This window comes from Hemiscyllium ocellatum, chromosome 17, assembly GCF_020745735.1.
Source record: "Hemiscyllium ocellatum isolate sHemOce1 chromosome 17, sHemOce1.pat.X.cur, whole genome shotgun sequence".
In the NCBI taxonomy this organism is placed as follows: Eukaryota; Metazoa; Chordata; class Chondrichthyes; order Orectolobiformes; family Hemiscylliidae; genus Hemiscyllium; species Hemiscyllium ocellatum.
The window spans coordinates 59576941-59601304 of NC_083417.1; the positions used below are offsets into that span (position 1 = coordinate 59576941).

General features: G+C 41.9%; 1 protein-coding gene across 5 annotated transcripts in view; it reads right to left on the minus strand.

Moving 5' to 3' along the window:
• The window catches only part of hsf4 (heat shock transcription factor 4), a 64507-nt gene extending 42508 nt beyond the window's left edge, over positions 1-21999 (minus strand). For 4 of the 5 annotated variants that reach the window (XM_060837798.1, XM_060837801.1, XM_060837799.1 and 1 more), the window contains exons 1-2: positions 21743-21999; positions 8852-8960 (exon numbers count right to left, since the gene is read on the minus strand). In XM_060837798.1, the coding sequence (XP_060693781.1) occupies positions 8852-8960; positions 21743-21904 (271 nt within the window). In that variant the 5' untranslated portion in view covers positions 21905-21999. Of the gene's footprint in view, positions 1-8851; positions 8961-17803; positions 17851-21742 lie in introns of all 5 variants that reach the window. The other variant, XM_060837800.1, reaches the window with a different exon arrangement.
• Between the last annotated feature and the right edge of the window lie 2365 nt (positions 22000-24364).

Consider the following 24364-nt stretch of genomic DNA (forward strand, 5'->3'; position numbering starts at 1 on the left):
AATGAGCTCACAATATCTCGTGAGATGTTGGGTGAGCAGATAGAGGAGAAGCTGGCTCTGATCTCTATCATGCTGCAGAAACATGAACAGCAGCTAGAAACCTGGTAAAAAGGGCAGATGAGGTTGAACACAGAGTCACAGCGGTGGAAGCTGATACCAGTTCCTCCAAGGATAGGATCCAAGCCCCAGAGACGCAAGTCCATAATTAGCGTGACCAAGTGGATGATCTTGAGAACAGGAGCAGGAGAAAAAATAATCGGATCGTCAGTCCGCCTGAGGATAAGGAAGGTGAGCGGCCGGAGGAATTTGAGGACTGGTTGCCGAAATTCCTTAACTTGGAGGCTGGTTTAAGAGGCTTGAATATCGAGGGGGATCATCGGGTCATGGCGTGGAGGTCAGATCTGGGTCAATGTCCTCATCCTCTCGGTGCGGTTTCATCATTATAGAGATAAGGAGAAAATCATGAAAGCTTCCAGAATCCAGGGGAAGGATCTGAAGGCCCTAATGTATGAAGACTCTAAGATCATGTTCTTCCAGGACTTTTCAGTGGCAGTGATCCAGAAAAGAAAATCCTTTGATAGTGTCAAGAGAAGACTGAGGGTGCTCGAGATCCGTACTCGCTGAGGTATCCAGCAGTGCTTCAGATCCCCTTAGGTGGACCCGTACATCTCTTTGACATGTCGAAGAAGGCAACAGACTTTGCAGACAAATTAACCTAATCTGAACAATTTAGTATGTAGAAGTAGTAATGTTGTTTGGGTATGTCACGTCTTTGTTTTTTTTTAAAATAGGGGAAGTCCATTTGGAGCTTTTCTTTTCCTTTTTTTAATTGATTATAATTTGGTTTAAACTATGTTTGGTAGTGTTTGAGATGTGTACTTTCAATTTCTAAGTTAAGTCACACCAGAGGATGGTTGTGGTATTTACCCCTTTTTTCTTTATTCATATTGCTATTCCATGGTATATTTACTTTCTTTTCTGCTTGTGTTTGTGGTGTAGCTCAAGTTGGGATGGCTAGATGCCTACTTAAGGCAGTTTGGGAAGGGTAGTTGCCCCCTTTGGACAGGGGGTGAATTCCCCTATTCAGCGCCACTGGTGCTTTATATATTGGTTTGTTTTTTAGTTTTTGTTATATATAATCTTTGATAGCTGTGTAAGTTTGTTCAATGTAGTGGTTTTAGTATATGCAGTTTTTATGTTCGATGGATCATGTGACACTACGGCTCAGCAATTTGTGGCTCGAATTCCTCCTCTCTGGAATTTAAATATTACTGCAGAAGGTTGTAGCTAATGACTTGATTAAATGGTGTACCTGGAACATCGTGGGGAATCACTCACCGATTAAGAGGAAGAAGGTACTTTTGAGTCTTAGAAAGGAGAAGACGGATATTGCTTTGTTACAAGAGACACACTTGGATGATAGGGAGCATTTGAAACAGAATGGCTTTGATTGGGTTTACTTTTCATCATTTAATACCAGAAGTAGGGGAGTGGCTATATTGGTTAGGAGGAATCTCCCATTTAAGTTACTAGAGTGTGTTAAAGACACACACAGGAGGTTTATAATTCTCAAAGCCCTGATAAATGGGGAAGAATGTGATGTTTTAAATGTTTGTTTCCCTCCAGCTCCTCCTTTCAAATTTCTGGTAGATGCGTTTTCTAAACTTATCAGTCTTGCATCCCGGCATATCGTTATCGGGGAAGATTTTAACTGTCTCATGGATCCCACAGTAGACAGGTTGCCCAAAGCCCTCCCCACCCCGATACCCTCTGTACAAACTAAACAATTAGTGGATCTGTGTGTGGAGTTAGGGTTGGTGGACATCTGGAGGCATCTCCACCCTACAGGCAGGGATTTTACGTTTTTTTTCCCAATCCGCACAAATGTCACACCAGGATTTATGTTGTATTTTCTGACCCCTGTAGCACTCCTGGACTTGGTGGCATCTTGTATGATTGGTAATATTACCATATCCAATCATGTTCCAGTGTACCTGTTGGTTAAGATTAAGGACATTACAGTGGTTCGAGGTACTGCTGAATGGATCCCTCTATCCTCAATGATAATAAGTTTGTGGAGTATTTCTCCAAGGAATTTCAGGCGTTCTGAGAAATTAACTCAGGCTCAGTTAGTAGCCCATCCGTCCTTTGGGAAGCTGCCAAAGCCTATGCCAGGGGGTTAGTTATTTCCTACTCTGCCAGTAGGAAGTGGCAGAAGGTGAGCAGCAACGGCTCCTCGAAGCACGGTTGAAGGCAGCCGAGAAGGCTTACTTTGACAGGCCCTCGTTGGTCAAACTACAGAGGATTATGGCGCTGTGGTCTGCATTGAATTCCATGCTCACGCAGACAGCAAAGAAGGAGCTTACTTTTGCAAAGCAAAGGCTATATGAGCATGGTGACAGGCCAGACATATACGTAGCATATCTCACCAGGAGAAGGAGTGCCCCTCAAGCCATTATGTCGATTAGGGAAGGGTCTAGGAACCTAACATGCGACTCCAACAAGATTTACGTGGCATTCCAGAGATCTTACTTTAAGTTATACTAATCTGAAGGTTGTGAGGAGGGGTGGGCCAAAATGGAATTTTTTTTTAAAGGATCTGGTGCTCCTGGGTGTGACCCCTGAACAACAGTCCTTTCTCAATGCCCCCTTATCAGAGCAAGAGGTGCAGGAGGCTCTGAAGCAGCTTTAGATTGGAAAGGTGCCTAGTCATGATGGACTTCCCAGTGAATTCTATAAGGAATTTATAAACATGCTGTCGGGCCCAATGCTCAATATGTTTAATAACTTGTACAGCCATGATTGACTCCCACCATCTCTGATAGAGGCCAATATTTCACTTATTATTAAAAAAGGGAAGGTCCTTGAGGACTTTGCTTCGTACAGGCCCATTTCACTCTTAAATGTGGACTTTAAAATCCTCTCTAAGCCTCTTGCGATAAGGCTGTGTTACCTTCTATTGTTAAAGAGGACCAGGCAGGCTTCATAAAGGGCTGCAGATCCTCCAATAATGTTAGGAAGCTGCTGAACGTAATTCAAACATGTCAACACAGTCACTACAGAGATTAGCGATTTCTCTAGAAGCAGAGAAGGCACTTGACTGAGTTGAGTGGCCGCACCTTTTCTATACTCTGGAGCGGTTTGGCTTGGGCAAAGTCTTTTGTAAGATGGGTAAAGGTTCTCTACAGTGACCCTCTCACTGCAGTCATCACCTATGGGGTACAATCAAGCAATTTTAACATTTTTAGAGGCTGTCCCTTTTCATCATTGCTTTTTACACTGGTGATTAAACCATTGGTGGAGACTATTCTTGGGGATCCCCACATACCAGCTCCAGAAGTGCGGTCAAAATTACAAATTCAAGATTTCGTTGTACGTAGACAATGTCCTAATTTTTTTTTGTCAAATCCAGCAGTTCCAGTGCTTCACATTTGGCGACTTTTCGGGGTACAAGATTAATCTTGCAAAATCAGAGGCTATGCCTATGCGTGGTCTTACGAAGGTGCTAGGTCTTGAGGGCGAAGATCGATTCCCATTTAAGTGGTCACAGGGAGGTTTTGTATATTTGGGAGTATTGATTACTCCAGTTCTGGATCAGACTTCAAAGCCAATTTTGTCCAAACATTTGACAAAATCAAACAAGACCTTCAAAGATGGGAAGCACTTCCAGTCTCACGGTTGGGTCTGATAACACTTGAGATCAATATCCTCCCCCGTTTGTTATACAGATGCTCCCCCCGATTTTCAATAAGCAAACATTCAGGAGGCTGCACGGCTGGTTTAGCTCTTTTAGCGGTTCCTCATTAAGTTAGCTGAACTGCAACTGCCTCACAGATTGGGGGGAGTGGACCTTCAGGACATTAAAAGCTACCTAAGCTTGCTTTTATCCTATGTGAATGATTGGGCCTGTGGGGACCCTCTTTCAATATGGTTAGATATCTAAGCCTCCCAGGCAAGATGCCCCAATACTAACTTGCTGTTTCTGGACAACGTGAGGACAGTTAGGGAATACTGCCATAACCCAATAGTTATCTATACTGTTAAAGCATGGAGGGCAATTTGACAGAGGGAACAATACTGGCAAAATATCTTCTCTTACACCTATAGTGGGTATGCCGGGTTTTTAGCCGGGAATGATAGATTCGGGATTCAAACATTGGGCATCTAGGGGTGTGTCTTGTTTGGGAGAATTTATTTGAGGGAGACACAACGATATCCTTCGAGCAGTTAACACGGAAATATGAGCTATCTAACAGGGATTTCATTCAAGTTAGGGATTTTATTAAAAAAAACACTTTGGATTGATCCCGACAAATCCAACATAGAGGGGAGGGTTCTCAGTGCTAAGAGTACACTTTCTGTCAGTACTTTATATCATCAGTTGGGGGGTGCCCCCTTAGATGAGTTTGATCAACTCTGCAGGGTGTGGAAGAGAGAGCTGGGTGTTGAAGTCTCCTCAGAGGCATGGGAAGATATTTGGGAAAATGCAAGAAAGATATCAATTTGCAATAGGACCCATGCTTCTCCACAGAGTCCACTTGGCTCTGGACCGTTTGTCAAAATTAAAACTAGGGGTATCTTCAACATGTCCCAAGTGCAAGGTCTATACGGGCACTCTTACCCATTGTCTCTGGTCTTGTGGTAGGCTTCAAACATACTGGAGTGCTGTGGCAGGTGAAATGGAGAGGATTTTGGGTGTAAAGGTGGAGAAGGACCCAATCTCTCTTCTTCTGGGCCTGACCAATGTGTTTCCTGCAGATGCGCATAAGAAAAAAAACTTTTCAATGTCCTCACTTCCTGCGCAAGAAAAGAATATCTTGCTAGGTTGGGTATCAGAAAACCCCCCGGACCTGTCGAGTTGGTGGAAGATTGTTATGGAGCATATCTCCTTGGATTTGTTCACAAGTATGGTACACCACAAAGTTGAGAATTTCTATAAGACACAGCAGCCCTTTTTGGAATACCTACATACAGGTTTATCTGCCACACTAACAAGGGCTTTTATATAACCATAACGACTGAGGTTTCAGAGTCTAATATCCAGGGAGGAGTAACTGTGAACGTATGAGCGTCTTGTTTGGCTGAGTTGAGTTATTACTACCTATTAGTTTATTGTTTGTTATTATTTTAGCTAAATAGTTACTTGGGTTTTTATTATATATTTTTCTATATACATATTCATACATTTGTACATGAGGGCAGGCTTGGATTTATTTTTACTTTTGTGTTCTTTGTATCGTTTTGTATTTGTTGTAATATTAAAAAAATCTATTTTCAATACAAATATATTTTTAAAAAATGATATTTCAAGAGCTCTCCATGTAACCTCCACTGTATAACACAGGGCCAGCCCTGACTGCGCATTATGATATGGTTGCGCTTTAAAAAAGACTATTTTTGAAGTCATCAATGACAGCTTATCATCGAGGACAGATCAGATCCCATGGTATGGCATTGGAAATGACCTCAATACAATGAACACTTTCAGCAAACTCCAAGATTTATTCAGTTAAGTAATGCATCTTAAATCTAATTTGTTTTGCAGACAACACATCCTGGAGCACTGGTAACTCTTTTATGCATGGTTCAAATACGGATTATCATCTCTAAATTCCAGCAGCTGTGGCCAGAAGCTTCCTCAGAACTGCTCCCACTCTGCTCCTGTAACTTTGTCAGAATTACAGCAGAAATCTATTGAAATACACCATTGGGAATTCCATCTCCCATTCAACCAAGTTTCGGCAGCAGAATGAGAGACACAGAGAGGGAATTACTGGTTCATGTGACATTTTAAAACAGGCAAGAGAGGTGATGGATGAAACAACAACAATTTATCTTTATATAGCAGCTTCAATGTTGTAACAACATTTGAAAATGAGCCATCTATGAAGATATTAAGACAGATGAGACAGAGGAGTGGAGATATTTAGAGATGGAATTCTAGACTTTAGGGCCTAGGAACGAGAAGGGGAGTAATAGGATTTTGGTACATAGTGAGGTACACCAAATTAGAATTCTTGTTGCAAGTGGATTGGACTTAATGACCTGATTGTGTTGTAACTTCTATTCAAACCCAGAACCACCCTATTTATGTAAAACCTGGTCACAGGCATATAAACAGAAGGAGTAGAAGTGAAAGAGCAGAACCTGCAACAGAAGTTGAAGACAAAAATTCTGTTTTTTCTGAAATTACGCAGTGTGTTCGGGTGAATTCAGTGAGGAAGAGTTTCCAACGGCACCTATGGTTTAAAGGTTTGGGGGGGTGGGGGGATGGGGTCACAGAATCGGTACTGCAGGTTTAATCCTATTGAGAATGACTCACCATTAAGGGTGTCTGAATTTAAACTTCTTCTATTTATTCAAGGATGTTGTCCTGAATTTTACAAATCAGACTTTACAGTCCTTACAACAATGCTCCCCTTTATTGTTACTGCTGAAAGTCATTGGGGTAGAGAGAGGAATGAGGAATTTGTAGGTGCAGTATTGTTGCTTCTTCAACATTACAATGATTACATGGTCCCTGACTGGCCTTTCAGTCTAAATTTCTTCCTTACTTCGACCAGCAGGTGAGTTAGTGTTAGCTGAATAGGACCAATTGTTTTTGATAGTTTTGCAATTTCTCAAAAATGTACCCTTGGAAACATTAACCTTCAGAAAACTTTTTCTTATATATATACAAAATAAAATCGGTGGCTCATTCATAAGGATTTTGTTGCTACAATTGCAGAACAAAGTCAGTTTTTCACCCTCCTGGAGTTGGATTTGAGATTTTCACCTGGGGATTCAGTGAGGTGGGGGGGGGGGGGGGGGGGATAGTGGGAGGGTGGTTCTTCCAAACTTCCACTGACATTTCAGCTGAAATTCTCATCAGATTCAGCAAAGTGATCCTGGGGATAAACCTGGTCCCCAGCAGCCCACTGATTAGTTGCCCAGTAGGCAACCACATTGCTGTGGATCTGAAGTCACATTTAGGCGGGACCAGGTAAGGGTGGAATCTCCATTCTCCAAAAGGGCACTGGTGAACCACATGGGATTTTTGTGACAATCAACAATGGTTTCATGGTCATCATCAGACTCTCAATTCCAGACTTCGGTTGAATTCAAATTCCACCATTTGCTGTGGTGGGATGCAAACCTGGGTTCCTGCATCCCTGGATTAACAGTTCAGTGATAATACCATTAGGCCCTTGCCTCCCCGCGATTTAAAAGGAAGGGAATTAGAATCATGGCAATTAGCTGACAAATCTATTATCACTGGATCATGCCTCTCTCTTTTCGTGACTCTTCCCGACTCTCTGTAACTCCACCACTGACAATCTGTGTCAGATTTCTCTCTCTCCCAACCCTGAGTTACTGTTGGTCTCATGCTTTGTATGGATGCGTGCTTTCTATTTAAAATGAAAGCATTCTGTTGCAACTGAGAGACCTCTCTATTCAGAAACTTACTGCAAAAAGCAAAGTAGCAATCCCATTGCGTTTGCTGCTTATGGGAGCTTCCTTCTCCCCTCTTACTCCCAAACCTAGCCTTTACTCCCACTTCTGTATCTTTGGCTATCATGCTCCTCCCTGTCCCCTGCAGTTAATTACTGTTGTTTGCCAAAGGAACACTGCCTTGCCTAATTGTTGGCAGCAGCAGTCTTTCAACACCTCGTGCCTCGGGACCATAAGCTTTTTAAATGTTTGCTTTTCCTCCTACAACATTGCACCTGCAAAAACAGACCTAGCGAAAGGGCAGAGTGAAAACCAAGTACAGCAGATGCAGGAAATCTGGAATCCAAACAGAAATTGCTGGACAAACTCTTCAGGTCCAGCAGCAGCTGTGGACAAAAGAACATAGACCTAACCCTGTCTCAAATGAAATCATTCAACTCAATGTTAACTTTGTTACTCATTCCACAGATAGTCAGACCTGCTGAAAGAAGCTGCACATACAGCATTGTGGTCATAGCCTCAACAATGAGGTTAATCAACATTCACAAGCATGGAGATGGGCTGAGAGTCTAGAATAAAGTGTCCGATGTCCCATCCTTTAATTGTCACGCCAAGACGATCCTTAAACTGGAAGATACATTGAGCAGTGGAGGTGAGATCAGGAAGTTAATAAAATAGATGATAATCACAGAGATCACAGAATCCCTCTAGTGTGGAAGCAGGCCATTCGGCCCATTAAGTGTGCACCCACCCTGACCCACTCTCCCATCGTCTCCCTGTAACCTTGCATTCCCCATGGCTGATCCTCCTAGCCTTCATGCCCTTAGACATTCTGGGCAATTTAGCACTGCCAATCCACCTAACCTGCATATCTATTGACTGCGGGAGGAAAGCAGAGGAAACCCACGCAGACACAGGGAGAATGTGCAAACTCCATACAGACAGTCGACGGAGGATGGAATCAAACCCAGGTCCCTGGTGCTGTGAGGCAGCAGTGCTAACCACTAAACCATGCCATCCTGATGGATTACGTGAATGATCAAAATCATGGCACATGGTTAGAATGCAAGAAAATTTGAGGTAAACAGCAATGGACCTCAGAAAGATCCATCAATCTATTCCCCAAATGGTGCAGAGATAAGGACTGGGGCTGAAGATATTTAGGTGTTCAAGCACAAAAATCACAAAGCCAGTGAAAAAAAAGGTACAAACGTTAATTTAGAACATGAATAAAATGTTGATCTTTTTCCCCAGGTGCTGCAATACAGGAAGGTGGACATTATACTCCAGCTAGTTAAATCTTGGGTCAGACCCTATCTGGAGAATTGCACTCAGTTCTGGGCACCACATCCCTGGAAGATTATTTTGGCCTGTGCAGAACAGTCTTCTGCACCCCGCAATTGGAAGCTGTATCACTTACACATATTGAGCTGCCTCACGAAGCTGGCCATGTTGTTGTGCTTGAAGTATTTGGGCAGTACTTCCTTAGCAAACCTGCCCTGATCAAAGACATGGAAACTGGTCCCACTCTAAAATAAGATTAAAAAGAAAACACTTTGGTCACTTCACGGAATTACAGGGCAACCAAGAGAAACAAAGATTCAAATTGAAGCATTAACGTAAACCATTCCTGCTGCCCTCCCCTTGGCAGCGTGAGGATTAGCAAATCCCTGTGTTTGTGTGACAGGCTCCTTCTTGTGCTCCACTGGCCTAAGGAACAGACTGACCAGTAACTTTATGAATCAAATTATTATTGAAATGGTGGGTGTTTTGTGATCTTCTAACCGACAGTCAGTATGTCCTGTTGGAAGGTGAATCGTCCCATTAGTAGTCTCATACGTGACCCTGTTGTACAAGTGAAGTGTTGTCTTGATAAAAACCCACATCAGGGTCTCCCAATTTGAATGTGACATGGGGGGGGTGGGGGAAGGATTTTAAAAAGACCTTTCGTCACATATTGAGCTTTTACTACTCCAAATAAGACACAAGATTGGCCACAATATCTGCTGAGACTTCATGGCCTTAAAGAGACATTTTGCATTTCCCACACATTCGCTGTCAGCAGAAGAATAATCCATTGTGTACTGCAGTGAGGATCCCGATTAAACTTTCTAATTCTACTTGTGACAGCCCCCATATGTAAACACAAATACAGAAGGTAATGTCACTAAGTGACTGCATTACCCGATGAAGGATTTAGCGAGACTGAAGAGGAGAGCCTCTGAAAGCCAAAAAAGTAACCACAGGAAACATCAACAGGAACCTGAAGAAAGCTTTCAGCTCTGACAGAATGTACTTCATGAAATCAGTTCCAATCAACATTATATTGTATCTATAATGACGTATCATTCTGTTGCCGTACATACATTTGGAAAAGTCTGCAAGCTCCAGTTTTTTATAACTAATGACACCCTACTGCCAAACAAAGACATTTTGTGATGTTGGGAAAGTTTATTTCATGATGGGCAGCTGTTCAATCTATATATAAAAATGAATAGAAATAGAATACATTCAGTATGTATTATTGATATATAAATAATTTGGAGATAAATGTAAATTATAATGAATAGCATACAGTCATCAATATATATTAATGACATTTGGACTAGGTGCTGAGATAATGTGCATCTATGAAATATTCTTACATACTGCTTGGTGAAGGCTTAGTGAGGAAAGTACTATTTGATACTGAGACAAATGGAGCACAAGGTTCTCTGATTTGATTCCTATTTGTGCCATTAGCTGAAAATCAACTGACTGGGCACTAAACATGACCCTGGTAACCATAGAGTAGGAACAGAGAAAGAAAACTCCCAAGTCAGTTTCTCAGTCTCAAACTATCTCCATGTCACAAAGTACATTTGCTGTGATAATGAAATAGACTGACCAGGGAGGAATGACGAATTGAATAGGATATTGCAGGCTTATCGAACTACTTCCACAAGACAAGTCATTGCTTTCAGGAGAGAAGCAGCAAAGAATAAAGGTACACGGGAGTTTCAATAGGTGTGAGATAGTGCTCTCTCTAAATAACTCACCTTTCCCAGCACAAAAACTCAAATACAATAAAAGTAGTGATTTGTAGTATCAAAACAGAATGTAGTCAAAGCTACACAATTATTGCCAGCCACTACCTCGTCCAGAGAAACAAAAACAGCAATGCTTCATGAACCCACCACAGCATCCAATAAGATCACAGCTGATCGACAGCAATTTTGAATTCTCACACTATCCCCATATTCACTGATTGACAGTGGACACTAAGACCTTCAATCTCTGTTGAATATATTCAATGACTGATAACACACAGCTCTGTGTGGGTGAAACCTTTTGAAGATTGTCAAACCTTCCAGTATTAAATGACTGACTTCTTATTCTGATGTTTAGTTTTAGAGTCTCCAGAAGGGGAAACATCATCTCAGCATCTACAATTGTTTGTTTTTCCCATTAGCAATTTTATGTGTTTTGATCATATTCTTCTAAACTCGAATGAATGTGGACCTGATTTACTCATTTGCTCTTTATCCCAACATTCTACCCAGTCAATCTTCGTTGTACTCCCCACTCAGGTAAGTATATCTTTCTTCAGGTTAGGAGACCAAAACCATACTCAATATTCCAGGTATATAGTCTTACCCTTTACAAAGTCCTTTACAATTGTGATAAGACTTACTTAGTTATTTATTCCAAGCCCTATGTAAGTAAATGTAATGTTTCTAATACCATTTCTTTACCTGTTGTTTGGTGTAACTGGAAGCTAACTTGGTCGTTTGAATACAAGGTCACCCTGTGTCTCTCTAAATACCAACATTATGATTTGGATGTGAACATCGTAAGTTTGCAGATGACACAAAAATTGGTGGCGTAGTGGACAGTGAAGGTTATTGCAGAATACAACAGGGCTATCATCAGATGGGCTGATGAGTGGCAGGTGGAGTTTAAATTAAATAAAATGTGAGGTATTGAATTTTGACAAGGCAAGTCAGGGTAGGACGTATACATGTAATGATAGGGCCATGGGGCATTGCCAAATAAAGAGACCTTGGAGTGCAGATTCATAGTTCCTTGAAGGTGGAGTCACAGGTAGACAGAATAGTGAAGGTGGCATTTAGTATGATTGCCTTTATTGATCAGTGTATTGAGTATAGGAATTGGAAGATCATATTGCAGCTGTACAAGGCACTGGTAAAGCCACTTTTGGAATACTGTGTTCAATTCTGGTCTCCTTGCTATAGGAAAGATGTTGTCAGGATTGAAAGGGTTGAAAAAGGCTTCAATCTTTGAAAGGGTTTCCAAGGTTGTTGCCATAGTTGGAGGGTTTGAGCTATAGGGAGAGGCTGAATAGGCTGGGGTTAGTTTCCCTGGAGCATCAGAGACTGAGGGGGTGACCTCAAAGGTTTATAAAATCATGAAGGGCCTGGGTGGGGGGGGATAGCCAAGGGGCAGCACGGTGGCTGAGGGGGGGGCGGCACGGTGGCTCAGTGGTTAGCACTGCTGCCTCACAACGCCAGGGTCCAGGTTCGATTCCAGCTTTGGGTTACTGTCTGTGTGGAGTTTGCACATTCTCCCCGTGTCTGCGTGGGTTTTCTCCGGGTGCTCTGGTTTCCTCCCACAGTGCAAAGATGTGCTGGTCAGGTGAATTGATCATTCTAAATTGCCCATAGTGTTAGGTGCATTAGTTAGAGGGAAATGGGTCTGGGTGGGTTACTCTTCGGAGGGTCAGTGTGGACTTGTTAGGCTGAAGGGCCTGTTTCCACACTGTAGGGAATCTAATCAGACTTTTCCCTGGGGTGGGGGAGTCCAAACTAGAGCGCATAGGTTTAAGGTGAGATGGGAAAGATTCAAAAGGAACCCAAGGGGCAACTTTTTCATGCAGAGGGTAGTGCACATATAGAATGAGCCGCCAAAGGAAGTGGTGGAGGTTGGTACAATTACAGAATTTAAAAGGCATCTGGATGGGTATATGGACAGGAAGGGTTTAGAGGGATATGGGCCAAATGGGACTAGATTAGGATATCTGGTCAACATGGATAAATGGGACCAAAGTCTCTGTTTCCACGCTGAACAACTCTTACTATTTCCCAATCTCACCTTTTAAAAATTATGCTTCCTACTTAAATGGATAACTTCAAATTTCTGCCACACTGCACGATGAATGCTTCAGGTGTTCAGAATAATTCACAATGGGGAATAAAAACTATTCTACCCAGGCTCCCAAACCACATTTTAAATTTATTGTCATTAGCGTAAAGATATGCCCAAAGCTGCTTTACAAATAGGAAAAAGGAAACAGATGTTAAACGAGGTTCAGATAGATCAGGAGGCAGGACTGAAAGGTTGGTTGGAGATGGGTTTTGAGGTTTTTATTAAAAGGGTGGAAAAGTTGAAGCAAGAAGTTTCAGGATTAGGACCCAAGCTTCTGCAAATCTGCCTCCCCCACCACGGGGGCTGGCCGGGGAGGGGGCTTAAGGAGTGAGCTTGCCAAAGAAGCAGGACAAGAATGACTCTCCAGCAGCACTGCACAGAGCTATTACTCATTCAGTGAGACAAGAGTTATTGTCTATGAAGTGTAAGTGTACAGGGGTTCTGTTTGTTCAGCAGGATACCGTGTAATGTACAGAGCACTGGTCATTCAACAAAGAAGAGACAACCACTACATAACTGAAATTCTTGTATAATTGTACACAACTGCTGTTAAACCTAGCAGGACTAGAGTAGATATCGTGGTAGTGTGTAATGTGAGGTTAGTCAGTGAGGTATGGGGACCCAGAGAATACTGTCCCATTGTCAAGGTAAAAACAATGACTGCAGATGCTGGAAACCAGATTCTGGATCATTGGTGCTGGAAGAGCACAGCAGTTCAGGCAGCATCCAATGAGCAGCGAAATCGACGTTTCGGGCTAAAGCCAAGGTGTCATTGTCCTTTATTTCATTTCAGGGCAGGATTTGACGAAATGACTGACCACAGTATAACATCCTACAGCATGTCAGATTTTGCACTAGGGTTAGTTCAGTACCTCAGACTCAGTGGTGGAACGTCCAAATTTCACTCCACAAGACTTGAGCAAAAAATACAGGTTTATACTACAGGTAAAAGATTCAGTGGCACTTTTCAGAGAAGAGCTAGGGAGTTCTGCCTGGTAGCTTAGACAGCAGCTAACACTCAACCAACATCAGAAAATTCAATCAGAATGATCTGATTATTTAACTCATTGCTGCTCATGGGGTCTTGTTGTATAGTAATGGTCTTCCATATATCCTACTTTACAATGGAGCTATAATTCAAAACTACTTTATTGATTGTAAAGTGTTTTGAGATGTCATGCGGCCTTGTAAAGCGCTTTAAAAATGTGAAAATACATTTCTTTCCAGATTTCCTGATCACCACCACCTTAACTGGCATGGTGTTTTGTGACCACCTTAAAATGAAAGGCATGTCTAACTGATTTTGGTGCAAGCAGGCAGCTCACCAACACAGTTCAAAACGACAGTCGGAATGAAAGTGCTGATGTCTGGAGCACAAGGAAGTGCATTGTAAAAGCAGCTGTTACTGTCATTGACTGGTCCAAAACCCATCACTCATTGCCATTCCACCTTGCTTTAACTCAAACCCAAAGACGATGCAGTTAATTGCCCAATTGGGAAGCCCCTTCACTTTGAAGAAGGCAGAAGAGAGGTGGAGATTAAACCATGTAACTAAAACTAAAGTGTTAACGCCGGCAAGATCAAAACACACTGAGTCAGCAAAACAAAACAATATCCACCACAACTGCCTGCGATTTTAGTCAGCTTTTCTGTGCTAAATCATTGCCTGTAACTGGTTCACATTTAGTTCAGTGGACTTGTCTCTTATCACACAAAGACACTTTCCCAATAGCGTGCAACTAAAATTGGATGCTCTAAAGTAAATAATTTTTTTTGGACTGTATCGCTGAAATCCTTGCCAGCAGTAGGCTGTAATCCATTACAAGTGTTACTGTGACCTTCACTGAATACAGACTGTGATAGCCTAACTACTTAGATAATTACTTCTTTATGGTAGCCTGGAACTGTTAGGGAAAAATCAGGACAATAAAAGTATTTTATCTCTCAGAAGAAAACTAGTCCCAGATTAGTTAGGCCAATATTTGGACATCAAGTAGTGATTTCCAAGTGATAACATACAGCTCCTTTAATGACGATAATATTCTGACAGGAAACAGTCCCCCATTATAACACAAATCAGCATTTACAATACAGAAACAGCACCTTTAAATATATTTAATAGCTCAATCCATTTAACAGCTTTCTAAAAGTCTGTTCCACTGAAGATGTCCCACTGACATAATCATGCTCCTCACAACAGTGGTCCAGTGAATGCAGCAAACTGATAAGTCACATTGACAGCACATACTCATGGTTCATTTGAAGCTAGAGGGGCTCGTTTACATGCCATAGTTTTCTGTTTTAGTTTAGAACCTAAATTATAATCCATTCCTCACCTTACAGTCTAAGTTCCAAAATCAAAACTGCTGAAGTAGCAGCTATGCCCATTTCTTTGTTTCCTACTTTGATGCATTTTGCACACTCAGTCAGTACTGGAAATGAGACACTGTCTGACCACCTTTTGACCATTGCTGGCGTCTTCAACTTGAAGGTCAAGTATAATTATGAGGATGTAAAGTACCCCTTATTCAAGGCAGACAGGTCACATAACTGGGTGGTATCGCTGAAAGTCAATGGTACTCACTAAACAATCAGGCTTTGTTACATGGCATGTCCAAAGATCACCTTCTCCAGCTTACAATCTTTTAATCGTGTAAAGATAGTTGGAATTGTAAAACTAAGAATTTTTATCTATTAGTGTATGTTGGGGATTCGATTTGACAGAGGACATTTATAACATTGCCTATACAAAGTGTTTCCAGACTCAGAGATACAACCACCTTTGGGGAACTGAATGAATTGGAAAGGAAGGTTTAATGAACTCGTTCTTTTGAGATGTAAAAGTAGCAAATTCTAAACTCCACAGATTAAGTGGAAAGTTGTGCTGGTTAAAAATGCACAAGTGCAACAAGGTCATTTTGACATTTTGTACCTCCACCCCCCTGCAAAACATAGGCTTTAATATTCAAGTTTCTTGGCTTGTTTAAGATATTTGAAGCACTCAAATGAATTAAACCTCAATGATGTCTGTTGTCTAAGCAAATTAAACAATTATGAGGTCCATAACCAATTACTCTAGGCCGGGACTGAGAAGTAAAAGCTGCTGGAGTAACATGAAAATGATCTTTTTAAAAAAAAACACAAGATACCTACAGTATCCATCTGAAAAGACTTAAGGGCTGATTTGGAGGAAAGTACTTGTGTGATTGCAGTTCTTGTTGCCAGGCCAGATCAAAGCCCCATTTTTTTTTTAATTTTCTTTTGCAGCAATTTTATTATTTTAAAAAAATATATCTGGGATCCTTGCAATATGTTTTTCTACTTAAAATTGAGGGGAACCCCCATAACAAACAAACAGAGAAACAGTGAAAAATATTCATGAAAGTAGGAAATATATAAAACAGGCCTGTTATTAGGATGTCAAATTTTCAGAAATAATATATGGAGACAACAGCGAAAAAACAAGCAAAAGACAGAACAAAAAAAAAAGGAAGAGTGAAACTCAAAAAGAATTAGAGATTGCAAGGCAGGCAGGAAACCCCCAATTTAATTTCTAAAATTACACTGTACGTGTAACACTATAGAAGGAAAGCATTCACCTTTTCAGTTCTATTCTCATTCCTGTTTACCTTCATTTTTTGAAACAAACAATCCTAATATAAAATAATGCCTTACTGTCTAACTCAACTGAAATATTTCAAAGTGCTTCACATAATGCATGATCTTTGAAATGCTGCAACTCAAGGAAACCCATAAGAATGTACAAAATAGAACTGGACCATTCAGCCCCTGGAATCCTGTTCCACCATTCAGTCAGATCATTGCTAATCTCTATTTTGAATTCCACATTCCTATCTGACCCCTGATAACCCTCAATTCCTCTGTCTAACAAGAATCTAATCACCTCCGCCTTAAAAATATTCAATGAACACCTTCTGAGGCAGAGCGTCAAAGCTTCTGATACAGTTTTTAAAAAATCTCATCTTTGGCCTGAGAGGGTGACCCTTGATCTTTTTAAAAAAGTACCCCTTAAGTTCTTGACTGACCCACAAGTGGAAACATTACCTTCACATCTATCTTGACAAGACCAGGATCTTATGTATGTCAGGGCAAGTCACCCCTTACTCATTTAATGTCCAATGAAGACAAGCCCAGCTGTCCAAACTGTCCTCAGACAACCAACTCAGTACAGATAAAAATCCAGCAAACCACCTCTGAACTGTCTCCAATGCATTTACATTTGTCCTTAAGAAAAGAGGCCAAAGTGGAATACAATATTTGAGATGTAGTCTCACCAATGCCCTATTTAACTGAACTATAACATCCTTACTTTCACATTCATTTCCTCTTGGAATAAATAATAACATCCCATTAGTCTTCTTCATTACTTGCTGTCATTGCATACTAATAGTTTCTAACTCACGCATCAGAACAGCTAGATTCCTCTGCAACATTTTCCATTTAATCTAGTTATTTTAAAAAAATCCTTCCTGCCAAAGCAACTTCACATTTTCCAACATTATATACTATCCACCAGATGTTTGCACACTCTCAACCTATTTGTATTCATCATCAATTTTTTATGCTCTCTTCACAACATATCTTTGTGTTGCCAAAGAATTTAGTTACCATAACATCACTCGTCTCAACCAAAGCATTGATGTAAATTGTAAAAATTTGAGGGCACATCACAGACCCCTGTGGGACCCCACATTAGACAAAGACCATGTATGTATACTGTTTTCTGCCAGCCAATCTTCGATCCATGCTAACATGTTACCCCCTCCATTCATCCATAGATTTTATTTTCAGCAATAAGCTTTGATCTGGCACTTTATCAAATGCCTTCTGGAAATTCAACTACAGTAAATCCACAGGCTCCTCTTCACAGCACGTTACTCCTTCAAAGAACTTCAGTAAATTGGTTAAACATGATTTTCATTTGGCAAAACCATGCTAACTGTAAGAACTCACAATGGCAGTGAAAAGTTTACAAAGTTACTACTTATGGCACCATCTTAGGTACAATGACATAGGATCTTAGTAATAAAGTTAGAAACTAAAGAAAAAAAAAATAGCATTTCAGTGCTTCATGCCAACTTAAGAACAAGGTACCCAAGTACAAAATCTTAACAATAAATCAGAAACATTCAGAATGCCTGATTACATTGAGATTTTCTAAGTGCACAGCAATAATCTCTTTAAAGATCAATTCTAAAATGCTTACCATGGCAGATAACTGGCCTTTGGTTCCTGTTTCTGCCTTCTTCCATTCTTAATTGGAGAAGATAAATTTGCTCCTTTTTAGTCTGATGGTACCTTTCCCAAAACAAACCAATTCCCCAAAACATATGGAACAAAATATTTCCTTTCTGTAAATATGTTTCTCAGCCTTCAACAGTCCAGCTTGAGGACTGGCTTCTAATTATTTGAAAACTGACTAGTGACACAACCAAAAATATTCCCCAAGTATGATAATTAATAGTTATAATCACAGATTTGACCTGTTCTCACTGCAGCTACACACTCTGTAATAAACAGTTCACTTCCTGATAACCAAAGGCACACCACCACCTTGTCACGGGTAATGCAATATTCTCCATTTAAATAGGTAAGGCACAACAATGTTCAAGAAGCTCAAAACCATCTGATGGATCAGCAACCCATCCACTGGACTAAAGATTCATACGTACCACCTTGAGCACAACACAATTACAATGTGTTCTGTCTACAGGATGCACTGCAGGACTTCGCAAATCCACAACTTGCACTACCTAAAAGGATACAGTCTACTGATGCATAAGGTAACCATCACCTACAAGCTACCCAGCATCTTGACATGGACACGTACTGTCCATTGTTCTTTCAATATTGCCAGGTCAAAACAGTGGGACCCAATATCAGGAGGAGACAGAGACCGAGAGAGAATAGGGAGCAATGAAGGCTGATCGAGAGAGATAGGAAGGAGTCAAGGCTTGATTGAATGCAAAACTGAATCTGGTCACATGATGAAGAGGTATTCTCACTACACAGCCAGTCTAGAGTGAGACTCTTCACCTTCTCAAGGGCAACTAGGGATGGGAAATAAATGCTGCCATCAGAAGGCTTGTTCACTCCAACTTAATGGAAATACCGACAAAGACCTAACATCTGAGCCTGAGGAGCAAGAAGGAAGCTGATTTTTCTGCTCAAGCTTTGGATCTGTTTCAGTTCTCTTCTCTTATGTTTGCAGCTGTTACCCTGCTTCGATTTGGGTACTTTTCCCATTTGAATTTTTTAAAAATTTAACTGGCATCTGTTGTCCGGGGTCTGAGAGGAACGACTCAATTCGCTGTTGTTCTGGTCAAGCTTGTTGGCATGAGGTCATTGTTTGCAGTCAATAGGAGGAGAGAGCCAAAAGAAGGCACTAACCTGTGAATGAGTATTGTTCTGGAGCAGCGTGGGGTTGAGGAAGGGATCAGAGAAGCCAGGGCTAGAATTCTAACAACCGGAAAGACAAACAGGGAAGACAGGAGACAAGCCAGTGCTATCACTATGCTAACAGATACAGCAGAACGTGGGAGTGTGGTTCAAAAATGAACAAATTTACATCTTTCACATCCTCAGGATGTCTCAAGAAACATCAGAACCAATATAAGCACTTTTGAAGTCAAGTCACAACTGTAATGCAGGCAAACAGTTGGTAACAAAGGCAGGGATGACCTGAAGCTGGACAGGAGATTGACAGAAATCTGAAAGATTGGGTGAAAATGACTTTGACGTAACTTCTCTGGGGCTTTGATTTGGTTTGCTGTACATGTTCTTCACATCAGGCCTCAAAATAAATCAGACTATGCCCAAGAGCTGGCAGTATATTGAGACTGTGAGGTGAGTAGAAGTGAGAAAGAGTGGATGTTTGTGGGACTGGTTACAGCTTTATTTTGGTGACTTACTGGATGCCTGTGAATGAGGTGATAAAACATTTGTTTTCAGAGGAGACAGTGGGCTAGGTCACTGTCCATATGCCAGAACAGTTTGGGCATTATGATTGCTTGATGGTTCCTGGGATCTGGTTGATCCCTGATGATATCATTTCAGGAATAACTAGTTTCTTGATTTACAGAGAGTCATAGAGATGTACAGCATGGAAACAGACCCTTCGGTCCAACCCGTCCATGCTGACCAGATGTCCCAACCCAATATAGTCCCACCTGGCCCATATCCCTCCAAACCCTTCCTAATCATATACCCATCCAAATGCCTCTTAAATGTTGCAATTGTACCAGCCTCCACCACATCCTCTGGCAGCTCATTCCATACATGTACCACCCTCTGCGTGAAAATGTTGCCCCTTAGGTCTCTTTTATATCTTTCCCCTCTCACCCTAAACCTATGCCCTCTTGTTCTGGACTCCCCGACACCAGGCAGAAGACTTTGTCTGTTTACCCTATCCATGCCCCTCAATTTTGTAATCCTCTATAAGGTCACCCCTCAGCCTCTGATGCTCCAGGGAAAACAGCCCCAGCCTGTTCAACCTCTCCCTATAGCTCAAATCCTCCAACCCTGGCAACATCTTTGTTAATCTTTTCTGAACCCTTTCAAATTTCACAACATCTTTCCAATAGGAAGGAGACCAGAATTGCATGCAATATTCCAACAGTGGGCCTAACCAATATCCTGTACCACCACAACATGACCTCCCAACTCCTGTACTCAATACCCTGACCAATAAAGGAAAGCATACCAAACACCTTTTTCACGATCCTATCTACCTGCGACTCCACTTTCAAGGAGCTCTGAACCTGCACTCCAAGGTCTCTTTGTTCAGCAACACTCCCTAGGACCTTACCATTAAGTGTATAAGTCCTGCTAAGATTTGCTTTTCCAAAATGCAGCACCTCACATTTATCTGAATAAAACTCCATCTGCCACTTCTCTGCCCACTGGCCCATCTGGTCCAGATCCTGTTGTAATGTGAGGTAACCCTCTTCGCTGTCCACTACACCTCCAATTTTGGAGTCATCTGCAAACTTACTAACTGTACCTCTTATGCTCGCATCCAAATCATTTATGTAAATGACAAAAAGTAGAGGGCCCAGCACCGATCCTTGTGGCACTCCACTGGTCACAGGCCTCCAGTCTGAAAAACAACCACCACTCTCTGTTGTCTAACTTTTGAGCCAGTTCTGTATCCAAATGGTTAGTTCTCCCTGTATTCCATGAGATCTAACCTTGCTAATCAGTCTCCCATGGGGAACCTTGTCAAACGTTTTACTGAAGTCCATATAGATCACATCTACTGTTCTACCCTCATCAACCCTCTTTGTTACTTCTTCAAAAAAACTCAATCAAGTTTGTGGGGCATGATTTCCCACCACAAAGCCATATATAGTGCACTGTGGTAACCAATGAGATAACCATCATCCCAGACACTCAAATTGCTTCAAAACAAAAACGCAGCAAGTCTGACAGCATGATAGGGCCGGGGTGGATAAAAGTAGCAGATTTAATGATTCTGGACCCAGAGACCCTTCTTCAGAATAGATATGTCTGCTTATTTAATCATTATTTCAAATGTGACATACAAAAGATCCATTTGATTCTTCAATTCCACACCCAGTTTCCTGTCTTACATGGGATAGTATTAGTGTTACTTTCTCAAGTGAACTAGCCCAAAATCAGATCAATTGACAAGAGGCAGGTTGCAAAGAGAGTATCCCCACACTGAGATTCGACCAGCCCATGGGCCTGGGATTACTGCAGAGCGAGGTATTCAGTGAGCACTACATACACGGGATCATGGAGCCGTCAACACACACCGGGGATAAGGAGAGAAACAACACCACAACATTGATCAAGTACCCTCGAACCAAATGGAGGTGTAGCATCCGTTCTATGTTTTTAAAAAAAATCACAAGTAGCAGTAAACTGAATTCCTAAAACAAAATAAAGATTTCAAATGTGGTCGAGCTTTGAACAACCAGTAAGGTAAAAGTAATGATTCTCTGATGGGAGAGGTTAATATTTTAATGGAAGGGGGTGTAATAAGACCTGCCCATTGCCCCTGTAAGGGATGGATTGATTCCCACTCATGTAAACTTGTTCTCCTCTCTCCACACTCCCTCGCCCCCCTCCACGCTGGCAGCGCCACCCCCTTTCTCCCGGGTGCACAGGCTCCGGATCTCACCTCACTCCAGCTGATCAGTTCATTGCTCTCGGGGTCCTCCACCAAAGTCCACAACTTGGTGAGGAAGGCGGGCACATTGGCGCTATATCCGTCCATGAGCCCAGCGCACAGTCCGATGGGCTCCTCACCCCATCCCAACCCAAACCAACTGGCCCACAGCATCAGCAGCTGACCCCGAGCGGGGCACTAGCTGCACAACATCATCTGACCCCGAGCTCCAGGATCACACCATCCAACCCTGACAACGAAGTACAATCGCCAGCTGACACTGACCCGCTTACACCCCGCAATGACAACAGGAATGCCCCCTCTTCCTACACAGTCACCCGGACATTACAATAGCGCCCAGTATAAACACTGCAGAGAGTTCACACAGTGCTGAATCCACACACAGAATACAAGCAAACGCTGCGTTTCAATTTCACCCAACCAACCAACTGACAGCATAACAGCAAAGGACCTCAAATACTTTAAGTGGTTTCACCCAATGTTACCGTATTTCTGCTAAATCAAACCATCCCCAAATTCATGGTTGCAGTAAAAACCCATTTAAGTCTTCCATCTTCAAGCAGGGGATGCTTGTTTGTGCAAATTATATTACCAGGCCATCCTATTTTGGTTATCTTAATTAGCCAATTAAACCAGCCAGATTTTCACACAATGAGAGCTGATAGAATGGGGTTCACCCTAAACACCCCCATGCGTTCATAAACCTTGCAAATCCAAAATGAGCACAACAAGTTAATCAATCCAGGCTTGATCTGAGAAAGCTCACTCCAGTGCAGCCAACAAAGACAGCACCACTCCATTCTCAGCATGCCAGGATAGTTCTCTCTCAAACTCTACAGTCCTGCATTTGGCTAGCGCTACCACTGGTTATTGAACAGAACAACTGCAAATCAAAACACCAGAAAAATTTCTACCCAATCTTTGAGATTTCTACCAGTCTCCTGTCCAGCTTCAGGTTAGCATTTCAAACGGGAAAAGGTTAGTTTGTTGCTGCCAGGAATATGGGGAAATGGACAGTTATTATTGTGGGTGTCAGCTGCTCCCTCTGATCCTATTGTTTTCACACCGTGCCTCAATCTTGCCCCTTTTAGCATCACCTCCACTTAAATAGAAGATTGAGGCCAACCATCAATATTAGTCTGAGGTCCAGGCTTGGACAGCAGTAGCAATGGGGAAACTATGGCCTGGTGGTATCATTGCAGTTAATCCAGAGACCCAGGTAATGTTTTGGTGACCCATGTTCGACTCTTGCCATGTATTGTGTTAAATTCAACACAAATCTGGAATGAAGATTTTAAGATGACCATGAATCCATCTGGTTCACTCAGGTTCTTTAGGGAAGGAAATCTGCCATCCATACCTGGTCTGGCCCACATGTGACTCCAGACCCAGAACAATGTGGTTGACACTAAACTGCCTCCAGGCAATTAGGGATGAACAATAAATATACACCCAGCCAGCAACGCCCTTGTCCTGTGAATAATTCTTTCTTAGAAAAAGCAGATTCCTTGTCAAGCTTAACCTGATGGAAAAGAAATTGTGGACTAGATGAGGCCCAATTTTAAAATTTCTGTCCATTACCTTGTGAATCAATGACTGAAGTGTTTCTCTAAGCCAGGTGAGATAAATTTGGGTCTCCTCTTCCTCATGACTAAAATGCCACTACAAACCCTGTTTAACCGGCACTTCCCCACCACCGCATGCAGCTGGAAAATACCTTCAACAGACTGATGTGTTTCTGATTGCTATCTGCTGCTGCTGAATTGCCATCAAGTCAGTTCGTGAATCTGTTCAGAACTCTGCTGGCCATTCAGATTAGCTAGGCCACCATACTCCTGGTGTCCACAGTTTGCTAACTGCCCCACCTCTACCACTGTTGAGCTGACCTCTATTACCAAGGTTCGGAGCAGTTAGATAATGCAATGCCTCAGATCAGATCTTAACCCAAACACTTTACACAGAATTAAGTTGTTTTCCAACTCGCAGATTGTCAAAGGAAATATATTCCTTCATTCATTGTTCCTTTAATCAGTGTTCAAATTCAATGCTCCTTCATTGTCATTGGATCAAAATCCACGAATACTTTGAAAAGATAGGACAGAAATTTGGCTGAGTAACAGAAATCAGACAGTAGATGTTAATGAATGCTTTGTGGGTTAAGAGAAGGGGTTCTTCAGGGGTCAGTATTGAGACCGGGGGTGTATACTTTTTTGGAATGGAGAGAATTTCCAAGGATTTGCTCAAACTTTGGGGAATGGGTTCGAGAAGGAGGCTGTTAAATTTCTTCTGAATGGGGACCACTTCAGGTGTTGCTTACTGAACACTCGTTTTACCTCAATATCCGCAGGGCTGAGCAACACAATGTTGAGGTCATGAATAGTTTTACCCGCAAAGGCCTGAACATGAACAGATGCACAGTGTGCAGGGTTGTATGACATCATCATGTCCTCCTCTCCATCATCCAGCATATATATCCCTGACCCTGGTCACCATAGCAGCCCAAGCGTTTTCTTCCATTAGCCACTTGACTCTGTATTGGTGGCGGTACAGATTCCTGAGTAGCGGCTCCCAGATGACAGTAGGGTGAGGGGGAAGCTCTGTTGGGATGCAATC